At 43.6% G+C, this 25,673-nt stretch overlaps 4 protein-coding genes across 4 annotated transcripts; 2 read left to right on the plus strand and 2 right to left on the minus strand.

Annotated features, from left to right (window-relative positions):
• Positions 1-1,175: 1,175 nt before the first annotated feature.
• On the plus strand, positions 1,176-7,487 carry LOC126561362 (myosin-4). The gene is made up of 8 exons (XM_050217467.1): positions 1,176-3,610; positions 3,681-3,864; positions 5,328-5,682; positions 5,748-6,357; positions 6,434-6,605; positions 6,678-6,848; positions 6,913-7,071; positions 7,140-7,487. Exons 1-8 carry the CDS (start codon positions 1,221-1,223, stop codon positions 7,419-7,421), a joined length of 4,323 nt encoding a protein of 1,440 aa, XP_050073424.1. The 5' UTR covers positions 1,176-1,220; the 3' UTR covers positions 7,422-7,487.
• Positions 7,488-10,174: 2,687 nt separating this feature from the next.
• On the minus strand, positions 10,175-12,072 carry LOC126561984 (mitochondrial sodium/calcium exchanger protein-like). The gene is made up of 4 exons (XM_050218383.1): positions 11,812-12,072; positions 10,962-11,745; positions 10,548-10,904; positions 10,175-10,485 (listed from the first exon to the last, which is right to left on the minus strand). The coding sequence occupies exons 1-4, from the start codon at positions 12,070-12,072 to the stop codon at positions 10,175-10,177; spliced, it is 1,713 nt and encodes a 570-aa protein (XP_050074340.1).
• A 137-nt stretch (positions 12,073-12,209) lies between these two features.
• On the plus strand, positions 12,210-14,382 carry LOC126561161 (putative sodium/calcium exchanger 7). The gene is made up of 6 exons (XM_050217108.1): positions 12,210-12,284; positions 12,358-12,578; positions 12,645-13,444; positions 13,589-13,942; positions 14,026-14,093; positions 14,161-14,382. Exons 1-6 carry the CDS (start codon positions 12,210-12,212, stop codon positions 14,380-14,382), a joined length of 1,740 nt encoding a protein of 579 aa, XP_050073065.1.
• A 660-nt stretch (positions 14,383-15,042) lies between these two features.
• On the minus strand, positions 15,043-25,323 carry LOC126561162 (troponin C-like). Its single transcript, XM_050217109.1, has 5 exons — positions 25,252-25,323; positions 19,305-19,332; positions 16,881-17,081; positions 16,541-16,792; positions 15,043-15,068 (listed from the first exon to the last, which is right to left on the minus strand). Exons 1-5 carry the CDS (start codon positions 25,321-25,323, stop codon positions 15,043-15,045), a joined length of 579 nt encoding a protein of 192 aa, XP_050073066.1.
• Positions 25,324-25,673: the final 350 nt, after the last annotated feature.

The raw sequence follows: 25,673 nt of genomic DNA on the forward strand, positions 1-25,673 counted from the left end.
TTTGCAGAGTTGTTTTCCGGTCTGCATTTAAATTGTTATCTTAATTTTAATTAATTAATTTTAATTTTAATTAATTAAACCTGTGCGGTACTAGCATGCCCGTTTGTGCTCCGGATGGTTTAAAAGTAATCGAATTTATTGTATAATTTATTATGTCGTATTCGCTTTTTTGAACTTACTATTTAAGTTCGTAAAGTGCAATAAAGAATTTTTGATTTATTTTTCTTCACATTCCTCTAGTTAAAGTGGCACACACCATGCAACGCAAGCAAAAAACCTTCAAAAAAGGAATGGGCGAAGCGACAACCGATTGATGAGCAAATCGTGAGCAAAGAAATCATTTTGAAGAATTATGGATCAGATTGCACATTAGCGGCGAAAAAGCGGTGTGCTTCATCGGTTTGGGTCGGTTTTGCTTTGTGTTTTCTCACGAACTGCACACCACCGATTGCAGTCTAACAGAGCGTTTCCCATGCAAGTTGAGCATGCCGTCTGTGCAATTGTTTCGTTGTTCGATTCGGTGCCTTATGGAACCGTGTGTCCTGGGAAAGTCATAAACGGAACGAGTGAATTATAACTGTTTTGAGTGGATCTGTGAGGAATTTAAGAAATAGAGTTTAGATTGAAGATTTCTGCACATTACGCTTAATCGCGATGTTCGATTAACCTACAATGTGGCACATAAATCTATATCTGTTGGACTATACTTGCCGGAATAAACAATAAAAAAGTCAAGCCATTATCAATGCACCTCACACTACATTGAACCGTTTTATCAAGCGGCTAACGCTGCTTTGACAGCTGAACCGATAAGATAGGGCTCGAGTAGGTGGTTTTAAAGAGGAAATAAATGTCTAGCAATGGGTGTCCCCTATCTATCAAAGAACGTTTTGTACACTACGACTCTTTGGTCCGGAAGTTTTTGGCTGAATAATTTTACCAGATTTCTCTTCCTAATTTGAGTACGTGCCGTCTCCTCGCAATGCAAAACAAACCACGATAATAACTTGTTATCTGTTCTCTTTCTTCGTTTATTTGCAGAATGCTTGCCTACCTTCGTTCGTCGTGACATGCTAGTGGCGATTCCCGAACTGTACGGATGAAATGATACTGTTTCGTGTTAGGTGAAGCGTGAAGCAGGACAGAAAGACAGAAAGCCCTGCTGGCGAGAGCTGCATGACGCAGCCATAACTACTCCCGTGCTTGGTCTTTCCCACGATATGATGGAGGACGTAAATCAAGAATCTACCATCGCGGAGGTACCTTCGACTGTCGGACCGGATGAAACGCGGTTGAACGGTGAGCCATCGAACACGGCTGAGGAGGAGGAGGGAGACGAGCTTGAGGTGGAGCAACCGGAGCGACACACGGGTCAGGATGTCGATTCCACGAAATCTTCCATGGAGAGTTCCTTTACCGTGACCGATTGCAACTGCTCGTCGCTGATCGAACGTACGGACAAGCTAGACGCGAATGAGCTGCAGCTGGACGCAAAGGTGACCGAACTGATCGAGGATCTCATCAAGCCGCACGAACAAGAGCGTGGTGTTGGGAGCGAGGAAAAGTTTAAAGTTCTCACGATCAACGATGAGGTGGAGAGTGTGGCCAGCGGAACCGGTGGCACGGTGACGGTCGTGGGGGGCAACGGGGATGGTAGTGATAGTGGGGTAGAATTTGGCGCAGGATCCGGTTCCCTCACCGATACTGGGGTGTTGCAACGTGCGCTGAGCAACAATAGTGCCGGTTACGCAAGTAGCTGCTGCGGTTTGGACGGAGAACCGACCGGCATGAGTATGTCGTGCAACTCGAGCATGATAAGTTACAGCTCGGATATCTACGACAAGACTGGCAACACTGTGCTGTGCGGACGGTTGAGTACGGATTACTGTGCGAGCGAGGGTGGAAGCGAAAGTTCTTCCGTGACCGGTGGACCGGTGAGCTCGCTGCGTAAGGCAGGGCCGGTGGTTAAGAAGAAGGTGGCAGTGAAGGAACCACCGGCGAACCGTTCCCCGAGGAAGTCAACTGAGAGTGTATCTAGCAGTGGTCGGAGCAGTTCCCGCTCGCGAGGCTCTTCGTTGGGCCGTTCGGTGTCGTTGAATTTGAAAACAATTCCAACGTCGGCGGCGAACGTTGCAGCGGCAGCGGCGGCTCGTGAGCGTGCTCGCTCGAGAGATAAATCAACTTCGTCGACTGGTGTTTGTCCAGCCGCCGGCGGGACACCTTCCAGCACCATGTCGAGTAGCATGAATCGAATTCTACAAACACCGACCAAACCGATGCCACCTCCGAGACGTCCATTGAAACCAGACTCCCTTCCGACGGGCATCAAGGACTCGCCGTCCGGTCAGCGAGTAACTGTGTCGCGCACTCCGTCCGTTACCCGTGGCCGCACACCGCTAGGAACGCCGACGGACGATGGTCGGTGGCCGTCGGTTGGTGGTAAAGGTGGAATCAGTTGCAGCGGTGGGAATACGACACCTCGTTCCATGCGAGCGAGCTCTGCCGCACCGGACGGTGGAATGTCCATCAAAACACGCATCGGACCATTATCGTTGGATGGATGCGGCAGCATCAAGATGACAAACAACAATAACAACGGGTCGCCCATGAGCCTGCCCAGTGGGGTGGATAAATTTGCCACCCTTCCCCGACGAAGAAAAGAACGTTCGGCGGAGGATCTCAAGGCCGGACTGGCGGGTGGTTCCAGTTCGCGCAGTAACTCGGTGACGCGCGAGCAGGTCTCCAATCGGATGGCAATGTCACTGTTTAAGAAGCTTCCCGGCAATGCCAAAACGTCGGCAGAAATGGGAAGTTCAAACAAAATGTCCTCCCTGGCGGCTTCTTCACATCCCCGGTTGGCGTCGTCCGCGAAAAAGTTGACACAGAAAATAAAGATCTACCACGAAACCAGTGTCCAGACGGCCATCACCTGCAAGGATGTGGAGGACGCGTTCGGAGGCAATGCACGCAACGTACGCATCGATGCCGTTGAGATGGTCAGCAAACAAACACAGTCCGACATACGGGACAAGGAGATGGAACGGTTGGAGGAGAAGCTGAAGAAGGTGACGGGCGAATATACATCGCTCATGTCGAAGCTGTCCGAGAAATCCCAGATGGTGACGGCGCTGGAGCAGAAGCTGTTGGTCGAGCGCGAAGAAAAGCTGACCGCACAGAAGGAACTGCAAAATAATACGGATCGCGTGCTGGGCATGCTGGAATCGATGCAGGCCATCCCGAACAACGGTGACACTGGGGAGTGTGATAGTTTATTGATGCTGGAATCGCAGCTTCAACTGTCCGGCACAGTGCTGGAAAAGAAGCAGGAAGAGATCGTGCGTCTGCAGACGATCTGCCGGGCGCTGCAAATCGACATGGAGCGATCACTCAAGAACCAGGAAGAATTGCTGCGCCAGAAGACTGAGCTGGAGGAGGAATCGAGCGAAATGCAGGACTTTTTGCAGGTTGAGAAACAATCGTGCATGGATGCGCTGAAGGAAGCCGAGCAGGAGGTTAGCATGCTGCGGCAGAGCTTGATGTTGAAGGAGGGCAGTATCGAACGGCAGCAGGAAGAGTGTCGTCATCTAGTCCGTATTGCTGAGCAGAGGAGGTAATGAAGTTTTCTTAGCCATAACAGATTCTAGGAATCTGCTAATTGTAATGTTTTTTTCCGGTTCCAGACAAGAATACCTGGGAATGCAGGCAAAGTATAATGCTCTGGAAAGTCGTTCCAAAGACATTCTGCTGCAACAAGGAGCTGCTGTGTCTGGAGCATCCGTTGCGCTTTCCGGATTGGGTTCACGATTGGACAATTTGGTCGAACAGTTGATAGCATCCTACAACATCTCAGAACAGGATCTCGAGGTGAGTTTTTCGGTGGGTCTCTTTCGACGCAACTCCTATCGAGATGTTAAGGCTAATGGCTAAGTACTAGTGACTGAATTTTCGTTAGTAGTTTCTTCTAGATGGTCGTAGATTGATTGTTCTCATATCTCTAATGCTACATCTCATGATCATCAAATGTAAAACACTGTTCACACTTCATCACTAACATCTTTCCTCTCATCATGCTACTCTTGTTTCTTTCTCTCTTTGTCTCTTCCTTTCTTGTTCTCTGTGTTATAACCGGACCAAATCGATTTCGTGATCGCATTTTGTATGTGAATGTGTGGATTTGTATGTTTTTTTTTTTGGTGGAACTAATTTTGTTTACACACAAAACCCCCCATTATACCCGTCCTCTGAGGAATCGTGTGCACTCTCGGTGTGTGTGTTTATCTTATATTCCCCCGTCCGCGAACGATGCACACTGCATCCCGGAACTGCACTTTCCATGATCCATTTGTTGCCGTTTTATGCAAATGGTTTAAACGTTGTTTGAACGCGCTGGCTTCCAACCAATGCTGTACATACGCACTGTTTGTAGCGATTGCGAGCCATACGGTAAGTAAGCAGGCATGGCTGCATGTATTTCTGCCACGTGTGCGTGTGCGAGTGTGACTTGTTTTTTTATTCTTCCCCGAAGGATTAAACCTGTAGAGTGATTGCTGATTTGTTTGGAAAAGGTTGACGACCTCAGACCACACTAGTTGCTGCGAATCCTTGACCCTAGAGATTGACCGTTTGTGCCTTAGTTTCATCCAAATCATTTGAACCACTCTTTAGGCTTTCCTCTCATGGTTGAGGGTTGGAGGTCGGTAGGGAGGCTCTAGGATGATGAGAATGTTGGTTGATGGCTTGGCTTGATTGAAAAACTGTTGCTGCATGTGGAAGGTGTATCGTTATTGCGGTATAACTCATTTATTGGCAACATGACAACCGCACAAAACCCCTACAATTGAATTCATTATTGATTTATGGTAATGTTCTACATTTTGCTTGAAAATGTTAGCGAGACATGATATATTTATCTTTCATGAAGTCAAGTTTATTGACATTTTATTGTGTAAATATTGATAAATTTAGTTAAACCCCGTGTCTGCAATCGCAATTCCTGATTTGTGTATCTGCAAGACTCGTTACACACTACCGCCCTCTGCATCTCAAAGTTAGTACTAGTGAAATGTTTCATCGAAGAAATCTCGACGTGGAGGTCGCTTCTATTCGATTTGTTAGTTTATACCACTTATTTTTAAGGTTTTTGTACATAAAAATTATTTTATTATATTTAGTTTGAAGATGCATATTAAATCCACCAAGATATATGCATGTTTCCTTAACTGCATGAAGTATGTATGGTTCGGTTTGATTTTTGAAACTTTTGAAACGAATAAAGCATACTATTTCTTCATAAAATTAATTTAAATGGTTGTATATTTTTTTTACAGGACGTAATCTACCACAACGAAGCGTATACAAACAGTGCGAGCAGTGGTGATGGCAGTCCGGAATATGAGCAAACTGCTGACGCGTACAAACAGCATCAACATTCGCAGCAACAGCATCAACAGTACCATCAGCAACAGTCCACGGATTCCACATCCACCAAGGGTAGTGCCAAGTCTGCTGGTGATGGTTGTGCCGTGCCACTTTCTCCTCAGCGTGGACAATCGTTCATAGCGGCAGTCATCAGTGCTATAAAGAACGCAACCAGTAAAACGGTCACTACCAAGACTGCAGTAACAGCCGCCACAAACGGTACGAATGCTGCGAACAAGGAGTGTCGGGAAAATAATGGCCATGGTGAGTGAAATCGCTAATTGTTATGGCTTTCTAATTATTCAGTTCAAATTTTGCTCACTTTCCAGAATCAGATTCAACAGAGATGCTCGATTCGGAGACGGAACCGTGCCTGATGATGGACAATGTGCTGGAAGACGTGACGATGCCGGATTCACATTCCCACAACATGGTTTCATCGTCGACTCGCATCTCGCAGATCGAAATGCCATCATCGCTGGAGAGTGGTGTGGGAGCGACCAGTAACGCCATGACGATGGCACACGATGAATCGCTCGACAATCTATCGCAAGCCATCGCTAACAGGCAGCAGATCGAACTGCAATCGAACATGATCGCTAGTGGACGCTCGTCCCGATTCCACCATTCAGTTAGCAGCAATGATCAGCAGCAGCAGGCACGGAACACAACGTCCGCAGTAACATCGGCGGCGGCCGCTGTAACGACAGCACCGGACCATACGACGGCCAGCCATTCTTCGTCGCTGGACGATGAAGAGAACAGTTGCTGCGGGGAGGCATCGATGGCTGAAATGCCTTCCATCTGCGAATACTGCAATGCGCAGTCGCTCGTTGATCAAGTGATCGATGTAGACAATCTGATCACGAAACTGCTGAAGGTTCTGCGGATCGTCCAGATGGATAATGATCATTGCATACAGGAACTGATTAACCATAAGTAAGTTGTTTTTTGTAAGCGTTTATGGTATACAGTCAAGTATAACTAATGCTATTGAAATGTTTTTTCGATACAGAAACAAACTAGCGATCTCAAACGAAGAGGTTCAGGATCGTGTGAAGGAGTACGAGGAACTTAACTACAAACTGCAAGACGATCTGAAAGATGCCTACCATCAGCTACAGTTGCGAGGAAGCGAAATAAACACTAACAAGGTGGAGTTACTAAAGCACCGCAAGGAAATCGATGTACGTACGAGCTCATTGTCAGTCTCCCTGTAGTTCGGCTTCCTACATGATCTTTTTACTTTCTTGTTGCAGAAATTAAATGAAGACATTTGTCAGTTAAGCACCCTGTGCAGTGATAGTAAGCAGGCGAAGAAGATTGTGATCGATCGTGAGGAAATCTTGAACGCATTTAAGCTCTGCAACGAGGATGGTGTCGTGCCGGAGCAAGAACTGTCCCAGTTTATTGTCCATGCATGCACAGAGGTAAGCATTTCGTTTTGCTATTACTTTATTGGGATACAAATAAAATTTTAATTACCTTTTCAAGATTCCTAAACTGAAGGCAAAATTGTACGAAAAAGAGCAACAGTTGGCCACGATGGCAAGCAACGCTACGAATGGGGCAAATTTTGTAATGACCGCCAGTTGGCACCAGGCGTTGAACGAAGCGAAGCGACAGTATGAAGCAATCGATCGCGCTTTAGAGGTAAAACAAAAGTTTTTTTTCTTCTAAGTGTGGAAGCAATAATTCGTTGCCTTACGTTTTCTTCCCAGACCTTGGACAGCGTAAAGTCGGTAGTGCAACAAACGCCCGCCCTGATGGAATTGCAGCGCGATCTGGAGGAAACAAACTTCGCTTCAGCCTCAAGCTTCCCACTAGTAACGGCCGCTCAGCTTAATCAGCTGAACTGTGGTCAGGTCGGTACGAACGGTAATGGAGCCGCCGGTGTGAACGGCAATGGTGTTATCGATTTAAATGCCAACGAAACAACGCTCGCAAATGAGGCGGGAAGTGTTGTGGCTGATCCGAGCTGCTACATCGATTCGACTGCTTAATCTTAATGGAACAGTTTAGTAGTTAGCGCGATTATTATTTATTACGTTTTTTCGTCGTTTCCTGAAGCAACATTGTGTAAAGTTCATTTTTATTTCCCTTTTGGAATTGGCTTTATAGGCGGTTGTTTTGTTGTTTTCCTTTTTTCCTTTTGTATTATTAGTTTTCATGTTGTACAGTCCGCAACAATGGATTGCATTTTGTTTCTTTAATTTAATCGATTCAGCAGAGAGGCAATAATTTGTCGTGCTTTTTGTTAACTTAAGCTATAAAATATCGCACCGAGATTAGCGAGATTAGAGAAAAAGTATGAAGAAAAGGCTAACTTAAACAATAGCAAACGAATATGAAACAATTTCCCGTTGTAGTTCCCGTAGTTAAAAGCAAAAAGGTAGGTTATATGATTGTGATTTACCGTTCTCCGTACTACATAGAGGCGATAAAAGTGTTAAAGGAAGGGTGAGAGGTATAAACCAAGAGTAGAAAACGATTTATTGAATTGCGCATCATGTGTTACTAGCGACAGAGATAGGTGTAAAGATAATAATTTATTTCTTAAACGCATTTTGAAGTAGACCTTGCAAAACTTCCTATTTAACATTTCAAGAAGGTAGGAAATGTTGTTAACCAGTGTTCTAGCAATAATGAAAAGGAGTAGCAGAAAACGGTTCATTAATAGTCCCACTCGCAGCACCACGTCTATACTGTTCTACCCACATGTACACGTTCGTTCGTACACTCTTCACGGTAAACCACTGAGTGGCGTGCGATCGTATATTCTCCCTACTCTCCGTTGATAGTTCCATGCCGTACGGTTGTTAGCTGTAGTAAATATGAAACACTTCTAGAATTCCTTCCATATGAGATTAGATAGTTAAGAAAAACATTCATTTGGCAATACAGAATAGAATTGAAAACGATTTTAAAAAAGGAATTGAACGGTGAAGTAGAAGATGAAGGAAATCGATGTCTACCCGCTGTAACGACAAAAAAACAACCAAACGCCTTTATAGCAACAGCTAGCCCTTTGCTCTTGCTCTTGTCTACATCATCACACGGACACGAAACCCAAAACTTCCAACATTTCATTGTTTCATTTGTTTTTTTTTCTCTAGCATTTATTATAGTCTTTTCTCGGTGTAGGAGAAAACGCATCTATATATAAGCTTCACTGCTGAGAGTACACATTCTAGATGGTTTCGTTTCTCGTTTCCTCGACAGATGCTGAGATCCTTCCACTGTCTGTGTCATCATGTGTAAAGATTTGTTTTACGGTTAATTCGGTTTTGGTCAAAATTAAAGTCCGAAAAAATGGATACTCCCGGTCCCTTCTTTTGTATAGTGTGCTTTGTACATATTTCTAGCGAAAAATGGCTGCTAATATCTTGAAACCGAAGGATGTCAATATAGCCTTTATTATTCCTTTGTTTTTTGCATTTCTTTTTCCATCTTAACTCTAACATTTTCTAGTTATTCTGGTTAGGTTTACTGTATTTTAATCATTTTCTTAGATTCCTTCTTTTGTTTTGTGTAAAACAATGTTTTTTTTTTAAATTTTACTATCCTTGCTGCTCCGGTATAAAACGTTCATTTTGGCACTGATGTTTAAAACAAAAAAGGATTCATCTTTTGTACAACAGCACATATACACACGCTCCCTCCCACACCCTTACTAACATAAATCGAACTGCTCTTGCTTTCACACAGTTTGCACGATGTATCAAACTTTACAGAAAACAAAGAGCAAACAATAGGAAGAATAGTGAATAGTGAAAACTCCAAAGTGATTGTGGTGGTGTAGACAAGAAACGAAGAGAAAGAGAGAAGGAGAGAATAAGAAAATTAAAGAAACAAAAGCTACCAAATTTACAATGTTTGCTTCCTTCGACAAGCATTAGGACTGCTAAAGATAAAGAAGAAACCGTTTTTAAATAAGCTAAGCTACTAATATACGTCCTACCCCGATGCGTTGGATTGGTTTACCGGCTGTTTCGGGGATAAATCAGCATTCGTTCGAATTTAATTACAAAAACTAAGCCCAAACGAGCCAATTGAACAGATACGAAGCCTTTAAATGCAAACGCAAACAGTATGGAAAATTAATCTTAATGTTATGCATCCTTCGAACTGGATAGAGAGTCCCTATGGCCGTAAAGTAATCGAACAGATTAGAAGTAATTGTACTGCGAACGAACGTGAAAAGTAACCGAATCAGTAATCAAAATATGCCATTAGCATGAGCAAATAGGAGAGAGAAAGAGAGAGAAGAAGAGAGCGTGAGTCAGACAAGAAGCGAAAGTATTGCGAATAATGTGTTGTTGGTGAGCATGTGTAAGTATTGCAGTGCTGGAACTTTAAATAGTTTTTTTTTAAGTTTAGTAAGTAATACTATCGCTGCTATAAAGCTGCAAATAGTTTATATAAATACAGAAAAAATACTTGGCATTACTCAAACTTGGTACGGTTGTTCGCCGAATCGGGCTACAATTTAAAAAAAAGTACTAAAAGCCCAACTTTACCCAACTATTTTGTGAATAAAAGTTAAATAAAGCGTAAAATTGTAATTTTTATTCGTCTTTACCAAACCTAGTGTGGACACGTCGAAGAGTGCCACGAAATTGTATTACATTCGAACACCAGATGCAGGATCCTTCCAGAGTGGGACTCGCTGATGTAAGGATGCCTTCTAAGCGTATCCTACTGGTATAAAAAGGTCAACAATCCTTTTTATCTACTCTCTAATTTATTACAATTATTAATGGTGTGGCACAAAATCCTGAAAATATTCTCCATCATCGTTGTGATCCGTTCCGTAGCCATGCGTTAGCTCCAGCTCGCATAATACGACGTAGGTGATAAAGGTGACATAAAGTGTTGTCAAGCAGAAGGCGAGACTTTTGCGTGCCTGGAACCTTGAGAACAGCACCGATAGGAGAAGCGTCAACGAAATGGTGAACAGATACACCGAACAAGTTGGACCAGATGTGCCATCACGGACGTGTATTGTTGTGCTTCCAGTTCTTATCATTTGAACACAAAATACGGTGCATAATCCGACTAGTATATCTGAAAGAAAAGTAATTGTGGAAATATTTGCGGTTCGTCAGAGTTCGAGATGGTGTACTTACTGAAAACGGGTGCTCCTAAGCAACCAGCAAACCCTAACCTCGAGTATCCACGCTCAGCGAGGGCTTTCAATGTGACCAAGTCAATCCAACAGCTGGCCCAGGAGATAATGGTTATTGCAAACGAAGCTGGAGAAATGTTCGCGATGATTGATAACGTTTCCAAGATGGCAAGCAGCTCGTAGGAGAGAAGCATGATGAGGTACGATGTTCCAAAAATGGCAAACAATCCGATGAAGGTGAAACAAGATGGCTTTTGAACGTCACTAGTGGTGGCACAGACGATCACACTCAGGATGGAGGTTGTTACGAGGCTTCCCAAACAAACCCAACCAAGATGGCTACTGGAGAGCATATCAACTAAGGTGAAAAATATACAATAAGATCGCTGGCAGGTGAAGTAGTTTAGGAACTTACCGAGAGCAGTACAGATGACAAATAAGGGAAATAAATTAAGATTAATGATGAACAAAAACTTGTTCCACCCGTGTAAAGGTAGAGCATAGTTCACCTTAGGTAACAGTAAAGCAGTTATAATCTCCACAGGAATGCTGCAAAGAAAATAAACCCTCTCGTACCAGTTGGCCGTTCGGAAATCTTCTCTTTGGAATGTCCTCATTCCTATCCACAAGCGTTCCAACCAAGAAGAACTTCGATCTCTTTCCTCGTTTGTTACCGTTTCAGTGAACATAATGTCCACTGGCTTTCCAGCAGCATCCCGAACCTCTATCTGACTTCTCGATCGATTCCCCTCACGATCCATCATTAACGCGACCGTGTATAGTGCACTAAGAAACGCCACATATAACACACCCAGGATGATCGTTTGAAAGAGTCCTACCTGTTCATCGTACATAATTTCCTCCACCAGCAATGATACGATCAGAAGGCTTACAATGTTTGGAACAACCACCTCCGGATAGATGGTAAATGGGCCCATCCAGATGACGAGTGCCGCAAGAAACGAAACCTGATAGACGGCCGTTCCCAGGTACTGATTGTAGATCAGTTCGGTGTCACCGGATTTGTGATGCTTCAGCTCCGACAATATTTGTGCCAACCCGTTACCGTACGTTAGGAGCGTAACACCGGCAATGTATTCGTTTAAGCGGAATGTTTTACTAACATATAAAATGCTATCGACGAACCGATTAATGGCAAGATGACGAATTAGTGTTGCGAGGGTACACACGAACAGGAGCTGTATTGGAGTAAGAAATATCCTTGTCAACCATTTGTGAATAATTTGGTGTTGCCATATACTTACCAAAGCAATGATCGCGGTCGAGAAGACAAAAACGTTTGTGCTGTTAACAACACAAAACATAAAATGCATGTAATCAATATAGTGCGTGGACTCACGACACTCTTCAGTTTCTTGTACAAATCGACATCGATCTTGTTGCCGTACGGCGTGGACGTTGTTGCAAGGTTGCGATCGAAGAGATACGAAGATGCTTTGATGTGCTTCATGGTGAGGTGTAGAGTTCTGGAATTCGGGTTCGAACAGACGTCCTAGCTCTGGCATCTATGGCTGATGAATGAATGGATTTTGCTAGAATGCAGATTACTATGATTTGGTACAAAGAACATGGTAGGTAGTTCTGGTTACTACAGCAAAGAAAGAGATGCCATCAAAGTAATCTATGGGACAGATATTTCACGATGACATTTCCACAAAATGGCTCCTTGTTTCGGAGGACACAGCGTCACGCCACGTACGTCAACTTCCCGCGCCCGGTAAGATTTTGTTAATGATTCTTTAATTAACACTTACCCTCTAAGTAGCTTTTAAATCTCTTTTTCGATACAGGATGATTGCTCGTATCTCCACAGACTGCCAATCGACGAGCAGTGTGAGTTTGTGCAGATGACGGAAGCTTGTGCGGAGAGTGAGTTCTATTTCAACTACGTCGGATTCCTGTACTGCACGATTGGATCCGACCGAGAGCATCTCTTCTACTTGGGATTTGTATCGCTGCTGTGTATTTGTGTTTACTACTTCGTTGTGTTGGGTACAACGGCTGACAAGTTGTAAGTAGTGATAACTCTCTGCGATAGTGATAAGTAAAAATAATAGTTACTTGCTTTGTCTTTCAGCTTTTGTCCAACGCTAGCCGCTATTGCGAAATCGTTAAACATCAGCGAAGCACTGGCTGGTGTTACGATTCTCGCGTTTGGCAATGGATCCCCGGATCTGTTTACGGCTGTCGCCAATCCAGATGCGGACACAGAGCTGATGTTTTCGGAACTGCTCGGATCGGCTGCGTTTGTGATTGGAGTAATCGGGGGTGCCGTGCTGATAATACAACCCTTTGACTTTCCGCCTTGGGGTATCTCAAGAGATCTGGCATTCTTTATTGCTGCCGTCGTGTGGATAACGCTGAAAGCAGCTGACGAACGATTCAGCGTGTACGATAGTGCCGTTTTGATTGGAATGTATCTGCTCTTTCTAATTCTCGTTATATGGGAGTTTATTCGGGGCAGGCAGCAAGAGAGCAGGACAAATTCAATAAGTAAGAGTTCAAGAGCTTTTGTCTGTAGCGCCACCTACAGCATTTTGGACGCATTTAATGATCTTAACAACCTCCTTGTAGATGGTGCATCTCCAACACCCACAGTGAACTCGGGAAGAAGTGTTCAGCAGGAAACAAATAGTTCAGCAAATCAAGGACTGGTAAACGATTTTTGCAATCACATGAACCCTCTTGATCCAGAAGAATGGAACGATGGTGGATGGGCGATGCGGACCTTTTGTTTGCTGAAGGCTCCATTTGTTTTACTACTTTTGTTAACAATTCCAATAGTGGATGCGGATGTTCACCGAGAAGGATGGTGTAAACTGCTAAATATCTGTCACTGTTTGACACTACCGCTACTGATAGTGTTCGTAAATGGAGGTAAGTATGTGAGATCAGCTCATAGTTTGATAACTAATGCTATTGAAGACTTAAACACCTACTTAAAGTAGGCAGCTCAAACTACAAAGTTAGAAAGGAAAGGATCGCTTCTACTATTAATTATCCTTGTATTACAATTTTCAGTCGCGTTCGTAAGAATAGCGAAACTGTACGTCTTTATTTGGATTATCGCGATCGTCTTACCTGTGATGATTGTCATATTTTACACATCCCGAATCGATCAATGTCCACGATATCACAAACTATTTACGCTGTTGAGCTTTTTCGGCTGCATTCAAGTGATCTACGTTGTTGCACAGGAAGTCGTGAGTGTGCTCGAAACGGTTGGGATAGTTCTGAAGCTGTCCAAATCTGTACTGGGCCTCTCACTGCTTGCCTGGGGTAATAGTGTTGGCGACTTTTTCTCGAATGTAGCTCTAGCACGACAAGGCTACGGAAAGATGGCATTCGCAGCGTGCTTCGGTGGTCCATTGCTGAGTAAGTAAAGGTGGCTGTTGCTTCACGCGGTAAAGTATGCAATCGGAGATCTGTTTCCAAATAAGAGCGTTTCTTTCTTACAGATCTCTGCTTGGGATTAGGTCTCACTCTCATGACGAAATCATTTGAAGTTCACGATCTCATAGCAGAAGTGAGTAACATTTTTGCTAACAAAAAAAAAGAAAAAATAAAAAAAACTAACAAAATGTCCATTTAAGGTTCGCAAAGGAGTGATGGGAGAAAACTGCGAACTGTATCTCTTTCAGATCCTCACCACAACCTGGCTCTGCTTACTGTTTACCAACTTTCAAGGCCGTAGAAGCGTGGGTCTCGCAATGATCGTAACCTACCTGATGTTTTTGGCATTTTCATTTTTAGGTGAGTTTGAGCTTATCCACCCGTACGGCACTGACCATCATCCCGATCCAAATGGGCACTAAACAATGTGCGAAATGCGTTCGGAGTTTAGAAATCAACAAAATGGAAGCTGTTTCTTCCTCATTCACAGTATATGTACACAGCGAAACTTTATTAGACTTGTAGCTTTATTAAATATTAATAATACCAGTACAGAAAGTATGAAAAAAGAACCATCAACAAAGATTTCAAATCCGTTTAGCTTGTTGGACGAGCTGCTGCATGGTGTGTAGTGTAAAGAATGAACCAGTCTACATTACTGCTGACTGAGCTTTAATGCGTGTTGAACACAGTTTGAATCGGTGTTCGGTAATTTAGCTATTTAGTTAAAAAAGTAAGCGTAGCAAAACAAAAAAATACGTTCAAAATACTTTCATAAGTTTTCACATACGTCTCAACGCGGGATAGCGATGACAGTGACACAGTAGCAAAATCAGTTCCAGTGGTGTACAGTACCAAGACTTCATTCTTAATTTAAGAATTTGCTACACATTTCAAACGTGTATCTTCCAAGAACAAAAACAAGATACAGTTAATATGGATGAGTGATGAAAAAGAAGGGAGATATCGAAGATAGTGGATGCTCCGGAGCTAGCGAAGCGAAGGGATTGATCGTGTGAAGATGAGATAGGAAAATATGCAAATAAATAGTTGATAGGTTGAGCTCCAACGATCATCATCATCTAGCCGGTCATCATCTCCATAAACTCTGCAAGTAGAATTTGAAAGTGGAAAGTGAGAATTTTATTAGATTTTAATGCGAAAATCTCGCAACCACGGGCAGTAGTAAGTGATTTGTAAACAGTCTGCTGTGGGTACGGTACGTTGCTACGGAATGCAGTGTAGTGCAGCTTGGAATGGGAAAAAGCGAAATGCAAGAGTAAAAGCAAGTGGGAGTGGTTGTTTTGTCAGGTGGTGGCAAAGAAATGATGCGAACAGCTGCACCGCCGGTTTGAGCTGTGTACGTACAATCGATGAAGTAAGACGTCGAATGGTTTCGTCTTCTGTGTCGGACGTTTAATGTTTTCCGGGGAAAGAAATCAACTCCAAAGAAACAACATCTGGATGAAATTTTGCAAAAGGAATTTCACGGTCAGGTTACTTCTGGCAGCAGTTTGAGTAGTGGCATTAGTCGTACGTTGAAAGATCTACAAAGAGCGAGTGTTCCGAACTGGACACAATGACACAATACCAATCGTCATGACACTATATTTAGCCAACTTTAGCTGATGATTTGAAGAATGAAACATGACGTTTCGGTGTCCTCTATTCAGCAACTAATAGCCTAGCCTGACTACCCTTTTGTCAACGATCCATCTTGCAGTAAACTTTCAGTGTCGATCGCCATTTCTTTCTCGCTTTATGACCCACATTCCCGACGTGAAAACATGGAACATGTTTTACTATAATTGAGCCAAAAGTTGTTGCGCCTTTCCACAGTCAGTCCAAAGCAGACGATGATTTATAGCACAGTCGGACACGTACGGTGCGAGAATAAAACAGCGCCATAACAGCCTTGTCTGCTGCTGAGACGGTGTGATTTACGTGCGAATAAAAGGCGCATAAGAAATAGTCACAACTTTACGATTATTCTGAACATTTTCAAAACGGGGAATGATCTCATTTGGGTTGTCAAGGCAAACACAAAAACTCAGAGATTGTTCTAAAATATGCTACAATTTTACTTTAAAAGCATTCAAATAATCAGATCCATTAGGCATGCACACACACACACACACGCTCGATGCTCGTCTTGATGAGAAATGATTTCCTCACAATCAATATCCTGGCATCGATTTCTACGAGACCCGTCTAAGTCGCTGCTCGCTGGACGGAAGTTTACGCAATCTCAGTAGATTCAACGTGGAGTCAACGTGGCGTGTTATTATTAGCATTTATGAGATGTTTAAAGCAAAGGGACGATGGCGCCGTCTGAGGAATGGCCGGGGGAAGGATGGCAAAACATCGCCTCCCCGGGCATGAAACATTCAATTTCATATGGAGGTTTATTTGTTCGTGTTTTTTCCTTCTTCTGGGGGAGTATAAACATCAACTGTTCCAATTTCCAATGTTAAAGTGGAGAAGAGAAAAAAAGGGTTCGAATGTGTTTGCGTGTGCAGTGGAGTCAGCAGCTAGTGTGCGTAAGTTTAGTCTCGTTGTGGAAGTGCTTGGACCACTTACCATCAAAATCAACCGTACCGGAGCCGTCCGAATCGATCTCCTCGATCATCATGTCCAGATCCTCGTCCGTAAGCTGATCGTCCAGCTCGCGCAAGATCTCCCGCAGACAGGTGGTCGGAATGAACCCGTTGCCCTCCTTATCGTACAGACGGAACGCTTCCCGGAGCTCCTTCTGCAGCGCCTCCTCGTCCTCCTCCACGATGAACTTGGCGGCAAGGGTCACGAACTCGGCGAACTCAATCTGTCCCGACTCTGCGTGTTTTTGATTGGACAAATAAGGGCGACAAGTGTCAGTCAAAAGATCACCTTATCCATCACCGCCGGCCGGCACTGCACTTACTGTCCTCGTCAACTTCCTCGATCATCTCCTCGAGAATCTTGCTGTTGAAGGGTTGACCCATCAGTCGTAGGATTTCCGCCACCATATCGGATGAGATACTGCCCGTCTTCTCGCGATCGAAGCTGTTGAATGCCTTCTGCAGGACTAGAGAGAGTGAGAGAGCGAGAGCAGAAGAAACAGAGGAAATGAGATAAAGCAACACTGTAGCATCGAACGATCACTTATATGGCGAGGGGACTTCCTACATCCTTTCTCTAGGAGGGGTAAATTAGCGTGTGCCGCTGCCAACAATAAATTCCGCCCAATTAGCGTCGTCAATCGAGTGAGACAGGCTCGCATCTAGTATTCAGCGGATGGATAAATCTTTTTTTCATCGGTCGGCTCTGTAATGTTTGGCCCGGTGCCAAACCGGTGTGAAAGTGAAAATGGTCTACCGATCGTCGTAAGTTCCATCGGATGATATTGGGTGCGGCGAGCAGAAGCAGTTTAGTTGAATCATTTATAGTAGAAATGTAGTGTGCACGAAGAGAAAGAGTGAGGGCAAGTTTCTGGCAGCGGTTCTTGTTGCCCAATGTTGTAATAAATGTTTGCCATGTAGTGAAAATTGATAGCTAGATCGTGAGCAACCGACTGCCGGCTTGTATTTGATGATTAAGTCGTTGAGTATTGGGGGTTAATGAACTTTTCAATTTCGTTTAAAGAAAATATTTCAAATTTAGTCAAGCTAAAAAGCGAATTTTGAAGATTTATTGTAATTGAATGGAAAGCTACTCCACCGTACGATGCTCCTCATCATCGATTTAGGGCATCGATTGTTCTCATATTGTTTTTTAAAACAAGAGCAGTTCTGTTGCCTCGAGTAGCCAAAAGTTTCTAGCGAAGAGATGCCACCGACTTCTGCGTTATAAGTTCCATTTCTCTTAATCAATTAATCAATCAAATATCAATGCGAGAAAAAATTTCCAAAATTAAAATAAAGCTAGGTTGAGGTGTTCTATGAAGATTTAAAATAAAATATAAATAACTACTCCTCGATCTTAATCGCCAAACGATGATCATCATTAAACACATTCACGGACACCCTGCGAAAGGCCATTCATCATGCATCTTCCATTCGATTATCTTTACCGATCAACGCTTCAAATAGCAAAATAATTCATTTTTAATTTTCCCACCAATACCTCTCCCGCCCACGGGCTGGATAGGCACATTTAGCACCTTTTCATTGGAAATTTCCTACCAGAAAAAAAAACCACCGCTATACATGCTAGAGAACCGGTACATGCATGTTAAAACAAAAATCAAGATCGAAAAAATCCATCGTTCGTAAAACGCACACACACACATACACACCATGCGTGGTGGATACACAAAAAAGAAGGAAAACAAATCGGTGCTTATTTTTGGAACGGTTACAAATTTTGGATCGGTTTGCGGAATGAACCAACAAAAAAAAAAACCGAGGAAAAAAACACAAACTCAGGAAGGTAAAAGAAAACAAGAAAACTGAACACCGAACCAGCTCGGCTGGTTCACACACGCCAAAAGAAAATGATGAAAAGCCAACTCTTGCACTGAGATGGTTTTCATCAGTTGCTCATTAAACAGTACGACTCTGGCGAATGTGGTGGAAAATGTGTTGCATTTCCCATCCTATCCCTCTCCCCTCCCCCCTCCCACATTTCGTAGGTGTGATCGTGTTGAAAACTGGAAAAAAAGTGGAAGAAAATATCAACAAAGCTTGTGGCGATGGGCCGCGTCTGGGATGATTCAGACCGCAAGCAAAGCAACTCATCTGTTTCGCCGTATACGCTCCGACAGGTTGGAAGATCGATACTGATCGTTGCTAAGCGATGAATGATGGCTGTCAAAACATGGCTTACTTAGCCAGCTCGCCAGCTTGTGGAAAGTCGTGGTGGAAACTCGGCCAAAAAAAAGTGTAAACAAAGCGCGAATTCTGAAGGAGTCCTTCCGTGGCACGAGTCAAAACAAAGCACTTTCGGGCCGTCGTCGTGGACGTCACCGTTCTTGAGCTTCCTTCAAATTGCTTGACCGGATACAGGCAATTAGTCACACGCGGCTTGCGTTTGAAATTTTCCGTTTGATGGGCCACCTTCTTCGGATGAAACCTTGAAACCTCGTACCGGGTGTTTGTGTGTCGCGTGTCGCCGGCGTGGGACGTACTTTGACACAGCAAGCAACGCATAAACAGAAAAAAAAACTAGTACAACATCTTGAAACAGATGGCGCCTCCCACTGTAATGTGTTTAATTGTGTGTGTGTGTGGCGTTAGTATAGCGCCAACGTCATACGACCCTCCCTATACAGCGCCTACTTGTTTGTCGTGCTGAGAAGCGCTGTCTCTCTGTCACCTCATCAAACGGATCGAAGTAGGCGAATTATTTGATTGGAAAGCATACTCACTTGCAATCTGATCGTTGTTGAGGTCCTCCTGGAAAAGAAAAGAAAAAGGAAAAAATAAAGAGCAGGATTAAAAAAAACATTCTCTCACACACATATGGTATGCTGTATGAACTGTCACATCAGTCACTTGTTTTAGATTGTAACCACCGGGATTTGGTAGGTTCAAAATACGCTCCCCTTCCCGCTCTCCCCTGTTGGGGGGGTGGCAGTGGGGAGGGGGGGGGGGGAGAGGGTATATGTTAATTTTTTTCGCCCCCTTTCTAAAGGGGAAATTGATTCGAAAATTAGAGACGATCTTAGCGTGACCTGAATTTTCACAATGTCATGTAGCCATTTCTCTGGTGTCATGTAAAGCATTCTGTCAAATGCGTCACATGGAATTTATGTTCTTGTTAAACATTGCTACAGCGAACTACATGGAGACGCCTGGTGTTTTTCAACGAATATGGAGAAATAGTTTGTTTGTTTTGTAGAAAAATGACAAGGTTTCGCTGATCTTTTGAGAGTATAATTGAGTATTTTTTATGATTTTCGACAGTTCAGTCACTAGTAGAAGAGAGGAGATCATTAAAATAATAAAATATATAAAATTGGACGGAAATGTTCCACCATCAAATCGTTATTGATACTATTCGACATTGTAAAGGCAATATTTTAGTGGCAAAATAGGGTAACACACTAGCACTTCCACTTCCACTAGCAGATCTCTGGATATTGTTCTTCAGTTATGAATAGTTTGAACAAAATTCGTTTCATTTGACCTTTTTACTATTTTTCACCAAAAGATAATCACATGTCACACACACATTTTCTACTAACCATGGCTAGTGCAGTTGGTGTTTTTTGCTTCTCGCACGACTTTAAAACCACTTAAGATAAGGCTAAAAACCCGAACTTGAGTCGAACGTTGGTCGAAACTTTCTGTTCACTGCGAGTTGCTTCCGACGCGATCGTCCACTATCGACTGAACGCTAGCACCGACGGCTGGACCTTAATTCACTTTCTCCTTACAGACACAAAGACTCAAGCGTCCACGTAGTAGTGTGTAGTTGGTTTCGGCTTTCTTCAATTCAAAGACACATGGAAATCTCCGTTCCAAAAACAAAAAACAGCACAGGCCTCCTCCTGTTCACGGTACCTCCGTCTCACTCTCTGGGGTTGTGGTGCAAAATTTCCCAACAAACTATCGCTGCCCACGGCCGTACGGTTCGTTTTTATTAGCTGTGTTCAAATGGAACATGCGTCCCAGTTGGTCTCCTTTTTCCATCCCCCCACCCGGCTAACGCTCTTCCCATCTATGAGCGCCCGCGCGGGTGCGTGTGTGTTTGTGTTGAAGTCGCCGCAACACGATCGCTTTATTGCGCGTGTAAACTGCAGCAGCTAGAAAGCGAATCCCCGAAAGCAGCAGCATTTTTCCTCGCCAGTCGAGGGATGGGGTGGGAAAATTGGGACAAACATTTCCTCAACACCAACTCATCGCTCATTTCACCCACTCGTTGCGGGAGGAGGGTATTGTACGTGTGAGTGTTTGAGGCGTCTTTTAGTGTGCGTATGTGTGCGTGATCAGTACACACAACGATCGTGCTGCGAGCACGCTGTTATAGTTGTTTTCCACCTGTGGAAAAGGCGACTGATTCCCCAATGGTTTTGTATGTGTGTGTATGTGTGTGTGTGTGTAGATCGGCGCACGATCACCACCTTCATGGAACCGAATCGTGGGTCATGCTCGTGTCCGTCATTAGCACTGCAACTCTCCAAGCTCTTGCACATGGGCATGAACGGGCAGCAAGTTCCCCGTACCGTAGTTGTTTGACATGCCGCGTTGCAGTCGTTGTTGCGATCGGTGTGTGCAGGTGGTTGATAGAGGCAGAAGGAGCAAAGAGGCGAGAGGAGAAGGAAGGAAGGCGGTGGTGAGGGTTAGGGTCAAACGATTGTAAACACGGCCATGTCGAGCGTTTCCTCGCAATTCTTCTCCTTCCCTTTCCTGCCTTCGGGGGACTATTGGCTTAAGGGATAAGATTGATGATGCATGATCGTGCTCAAACTGTCGTCTTGTGGGGGGGTGCTTTTTCCAGTAAACCGCGTTGAAAAGCGAGATTAAAGTATTTCGTTTTGCTTTTTTTTTGTGAATCGAGGATATAAAAAGGGAAGCGCGATAAATAAATTATACAGATATCAGGGGTTCTGCAGTGTGATGTCAGCTTGAGGTTTTATAGGTTAATTTTTGTGTGCACAATATGCACATCGAGGTGCTCGACAGCTTTTGCAACAACTATGGACAAAAATAGTTTACAGTTTGATTACAATTTATTTGATTAAAGTTTTCCATTGATGGAAATAGATGTTATGCAAAGATAAAAAACTTCTTCAATTGTTTATTCTTAACAAAATCAATTATTCATCATTAACCTCAATGATTGAATGAAATTTGCTGCAGATTCTTCAACAAATTTATTGCATTTTTATATGTTTGTTAGTCCTGCGTTTCTCCTCCTCTAGTTAAACAAGAAAGTTCAAACATTCCCTTCCAAAGTTATGTCTAAATTTACAACTCCGCCATGCAACGATTGCCATCTCTTCGCTAACGTCAGAACCATAAAAAGTTGTCTCCTATCTAAACCGATCATGTCAACTTCCACCGAGTGCATTCATAAATTCCTACACTTTAAATCTTTACGACACGAACGCATTTTTGTTCATGCACGAATAGCATCCATTCCTGTTTTTGTGCAGCGCCAACGAAGCTAAACCAAAGCAGCGCAATTGCCAAGCTGCCCACCGTTAATTTGTTTGCTTGTTTGTCAAAAAACAAACCGAGCGAGGGCAACAGAACCTCAACAAACAATATCATTGAATGGTAAATCTTACGATGGAAGGAAAACGCCATTCTTTTGCTTCTAGAATATTGGATACGCGCACGCGTCTCTCAGAAAAAAAAAACGCAAAAGCACCACCGGTTGGTTGTTGTTTTTGTTATCAATGTTAATTTAAACTGAGTGTTTTTGTGAAGATGATGGGTGCTTACCCCGGTTACACACACGGAGGGTGAAGGTTTGTTGATCAACAAATTGGACAGTGTGCCATCGTGAGGGGGTTAAAGAGAGGTCGCGATCGCTTAAAATCGGCTAGAAAAACCGCAGTTGTACCGCAGTTGTGTACAAGAATAGCACGTCATTTATTCGATGATAATGAGATCGTCATTTCACACACATATGCACGCAAAATTGGAAAGCATAACAAGAAGCGATCGTGACGTGATCGACGTGAGAAGAAGATGCGGTCGAGCCCCAGAGAAATTCCGTACCAAAATTAATCGCGACTGCACCGCCATGACAGACGACATTCCGTCGGGAGCGCGTATGTAAATCGTCCCAAACAGAAAGGGGATGGTTTTTTTTTCGGGGGTGTACTTGAACGTAAAACAGCTAACCAAACCAAATGATCAGCTCGTTGCACCACGAGACCACTTTGCAAACGAAGCGTAGAGGAAATTAATTTTCTACCGCCGAAAAAAAAGGAAGTGAAAAACGGGACTGAACTGCGGGATGAGGATGAGGTCTTCCGTCTGTCCGTCTGGCGGGGGAGCATTTCTTTTTTGAGGAGCAGGAGGAGGGGGGGGAGGGAAGGAATACGTAGACAACAAAGTGTCCGCGTTGTACTTGGGGTACAATTTTGCTTCGTTTCTGTCGCTTGTTTGTTGTTGCGGCACACGTGTTGTCGCTCTGGTACATCGGCTGAATGATGTACGGTAATGAGTATTTTCCCGCTACTGGCGAGCCATGCGAAAGAAGACGATGCGTTGATTGGCTGTCTACTGCTGCCTACTGTGGGTGTTTCCACGCACAATGACCCAAGGGAGCAGGAATATAAGCAGTTGTAAAGAACTGCAAATGAAAGACAATTCAATGGATGGGATGTAGAACATTTTGACATTTAATATAAATTATTGAATTTTTCAACCTCACTCTAACAAAGTTAAAGATTCTTGTGTACAGTTTTGAGACTCGAAATGGTATCTTCAACTTTAAGTTTACATTACTTGAAAAGGTCTTAACCACGTTCTTAATATAGAAAGTTCTCTTCAAAGTATTTGCCGGTCAACTGTTGTTTACTTGGAATAATATCGTGGAAAAGAGAAAGCACAATTCTTAACACACCCTGAAGTGCACTCCAGAGTCTCCAACTTTCCTTTACAAAAAACAACAGACCTTCAAGGTGATCTATTCCTCTTTCTGTCCAATACACCCTGAAGGATTCGGGTCCCATTGAATTGCAGCGGCAGAAGGTAATCCTCATACACAAGATTGACAGATGACAGTTGCAAGTGCAAATGTGTTCAGTAGCTCGGCGATGATGCCACACAAAACCACTGCAACGCAGTCGCATTAAACGTCCAGCAGCAGACCGTGCACTTCATCGCCTTTTGTTTTGGATGGATGCGCCTGCTCAAGGTTTCTCGCTCGGACTGGTTCCAAAACGTGTTGATTGAACCTTTACAAAATAATGACCCAAAACGTGAGTGAAATATTTACCCAACAATGACTTTACATTATTTCCTTAAAAACATTTAGGATTGCTTTATTTTGGAACATGCAATAGGAAAAAAAGGGAACACATTTCCATTATCGCTGGCTTACAACGACAGTCCGGGTCCCGGTGCAGAAAGTGTCGAATTAAAAATAGATCCAAATGAACCGGTGCGAACCGGTGCATGCTTTGAAGGTGCAGTGTGCATATGTACAAATGCAACTGCACCCGAAACGCGATATGGGTCAATGTGAATATGGATGAAAGGAACTCATTGTATTGCCCTGGCAAAGGATCGCAACACAAGTGACATTACGTAGCAGGTGGACTCACACTGGAAACCGTCCCCGCGAGCACGTTACAATTAGCTCTCGGAGGTTGAAAGCTAATTGTTTATTACTTGCTGCACACCTACGGTACCTCCGGGGGACTGTCCGAATACAGTCCGTTTGTGTTGTTTTGCCTACGATTGCGCGCTCTAGCCGTGTGCATGTTGTTTCATTGTGCGGCGTGTCCAGAGTTCTAAAATAATCCTCACGCCACACGCCAAACGTTTGCTTCTTGAGTCCGGATTTTTGAAAGCGACTGTAAGACCCACCCCACCATTGAGTGTGAGATTAGCAACATTGAGGAGGGGTGCTACGTTTATTTACATTGTGTACATTACGTTTAATCATAATATTTATTGGTTCATTCAATGTGGGCCGCTTGCTCTGCTCGGTGTGCTGAAGGAAATTTAAACACAAAAGATGTTGTGCTAAACACCTAGCAAACACGATCTGCTGTGGAGCGAGGACGATCGCGGTGTGATATTCTATTGGTCCCCAGAGGGTGCGGGTCTTTCCAAACAAAGCATGAAAATGATCTCAGCTTGCTGCTGCAATTAAACATAGTAATCTATTGCCCAAACAATCGACAGGTTGACCAGTTGGACGACCCGTCCGTTGTTGAGGTTTTTTTGTTGTTTCTACCCAACTGGCAGAAGAGTTTGAGAATTTCAAGCTGAATATAAGGCTTTGAGAAGCCCCTTTTGAGCAATAAAATATATTTTGAATTGATTTTTAAATTATAATCTTCTTAGTGACGCCTCAATGTATGTAATCGTTTAAAAAAAACGAGTTTTAAACATGAAATTTAAAAGCAATAAAATACAAATCCATGTCCCCTGGGTGCTTGCTCTCTTGGCTGCCACTAAACCAAGGTTTGAAGCTATCAAGCAAACACAAAAACCACCCTCCGTTTCTAATTGTTGTTGTCTGGTATAAATCAACAACTGTTGCGATCTTCAGCTGCTTCCCTGCGTTGCGTTGAGTCTTTGGCACGGGAACGAAACACTTGACGATCGCCCTTTTTACTGGGGGTGGTGAGGTTTCCGCGTTCGGAAGTTTCCAAAATGCTCATTTCTCCAGTCACAACTAACCTCCTCCGAAGGTGGTTTACCAGCAGATCGCCCAACCAGTGCTCCAGACGTGGACAAATCTTTCGATCCCATGGCGGTCGCGATTTCGTTTATCGCTTCTCGGAAACGGTTCAGGACGCATAAATCATAAAGAGTTGAGTATGAGAAGGTTTGCTATTTATACCGATCGTAGTCCGTACGATCGTTGCCTTCTGCCTGGTCTGGCCTGGGGGTACGATGACGATTGCACCGGTTTCATTTTTCATTCACAAGCGGGCAAAAAGAAGAAAAGAAAGAAGAGCACAGCAAGAAGAAAGGCTATAATTTTTATACAGCGTCCTCCTTTTTCCAAAGTGGACAAGACAAGTGAGCAACTTGTGTCGCTGTGCGTTGATTTGTTTTTATGTTTTTATTTTACTTTCCTTACCACCTACTGCTGGCGC

The sequence above is a fragment of the Anopheles maculipalpis genome, chromosome 3RL, assembly GCF_943734695.1.
Source record: "Anopheles maculipalpis chromosome 3RL, idAnoMacuDA_375_x, whole genome shotgun sequence".
Classification (NCBI taxonomy): Eukaryota; Metazoa; Arthropoda; class Insecta; order Diptera; family Culicidae; genus Anopheles; species Anopheles maculipalpis.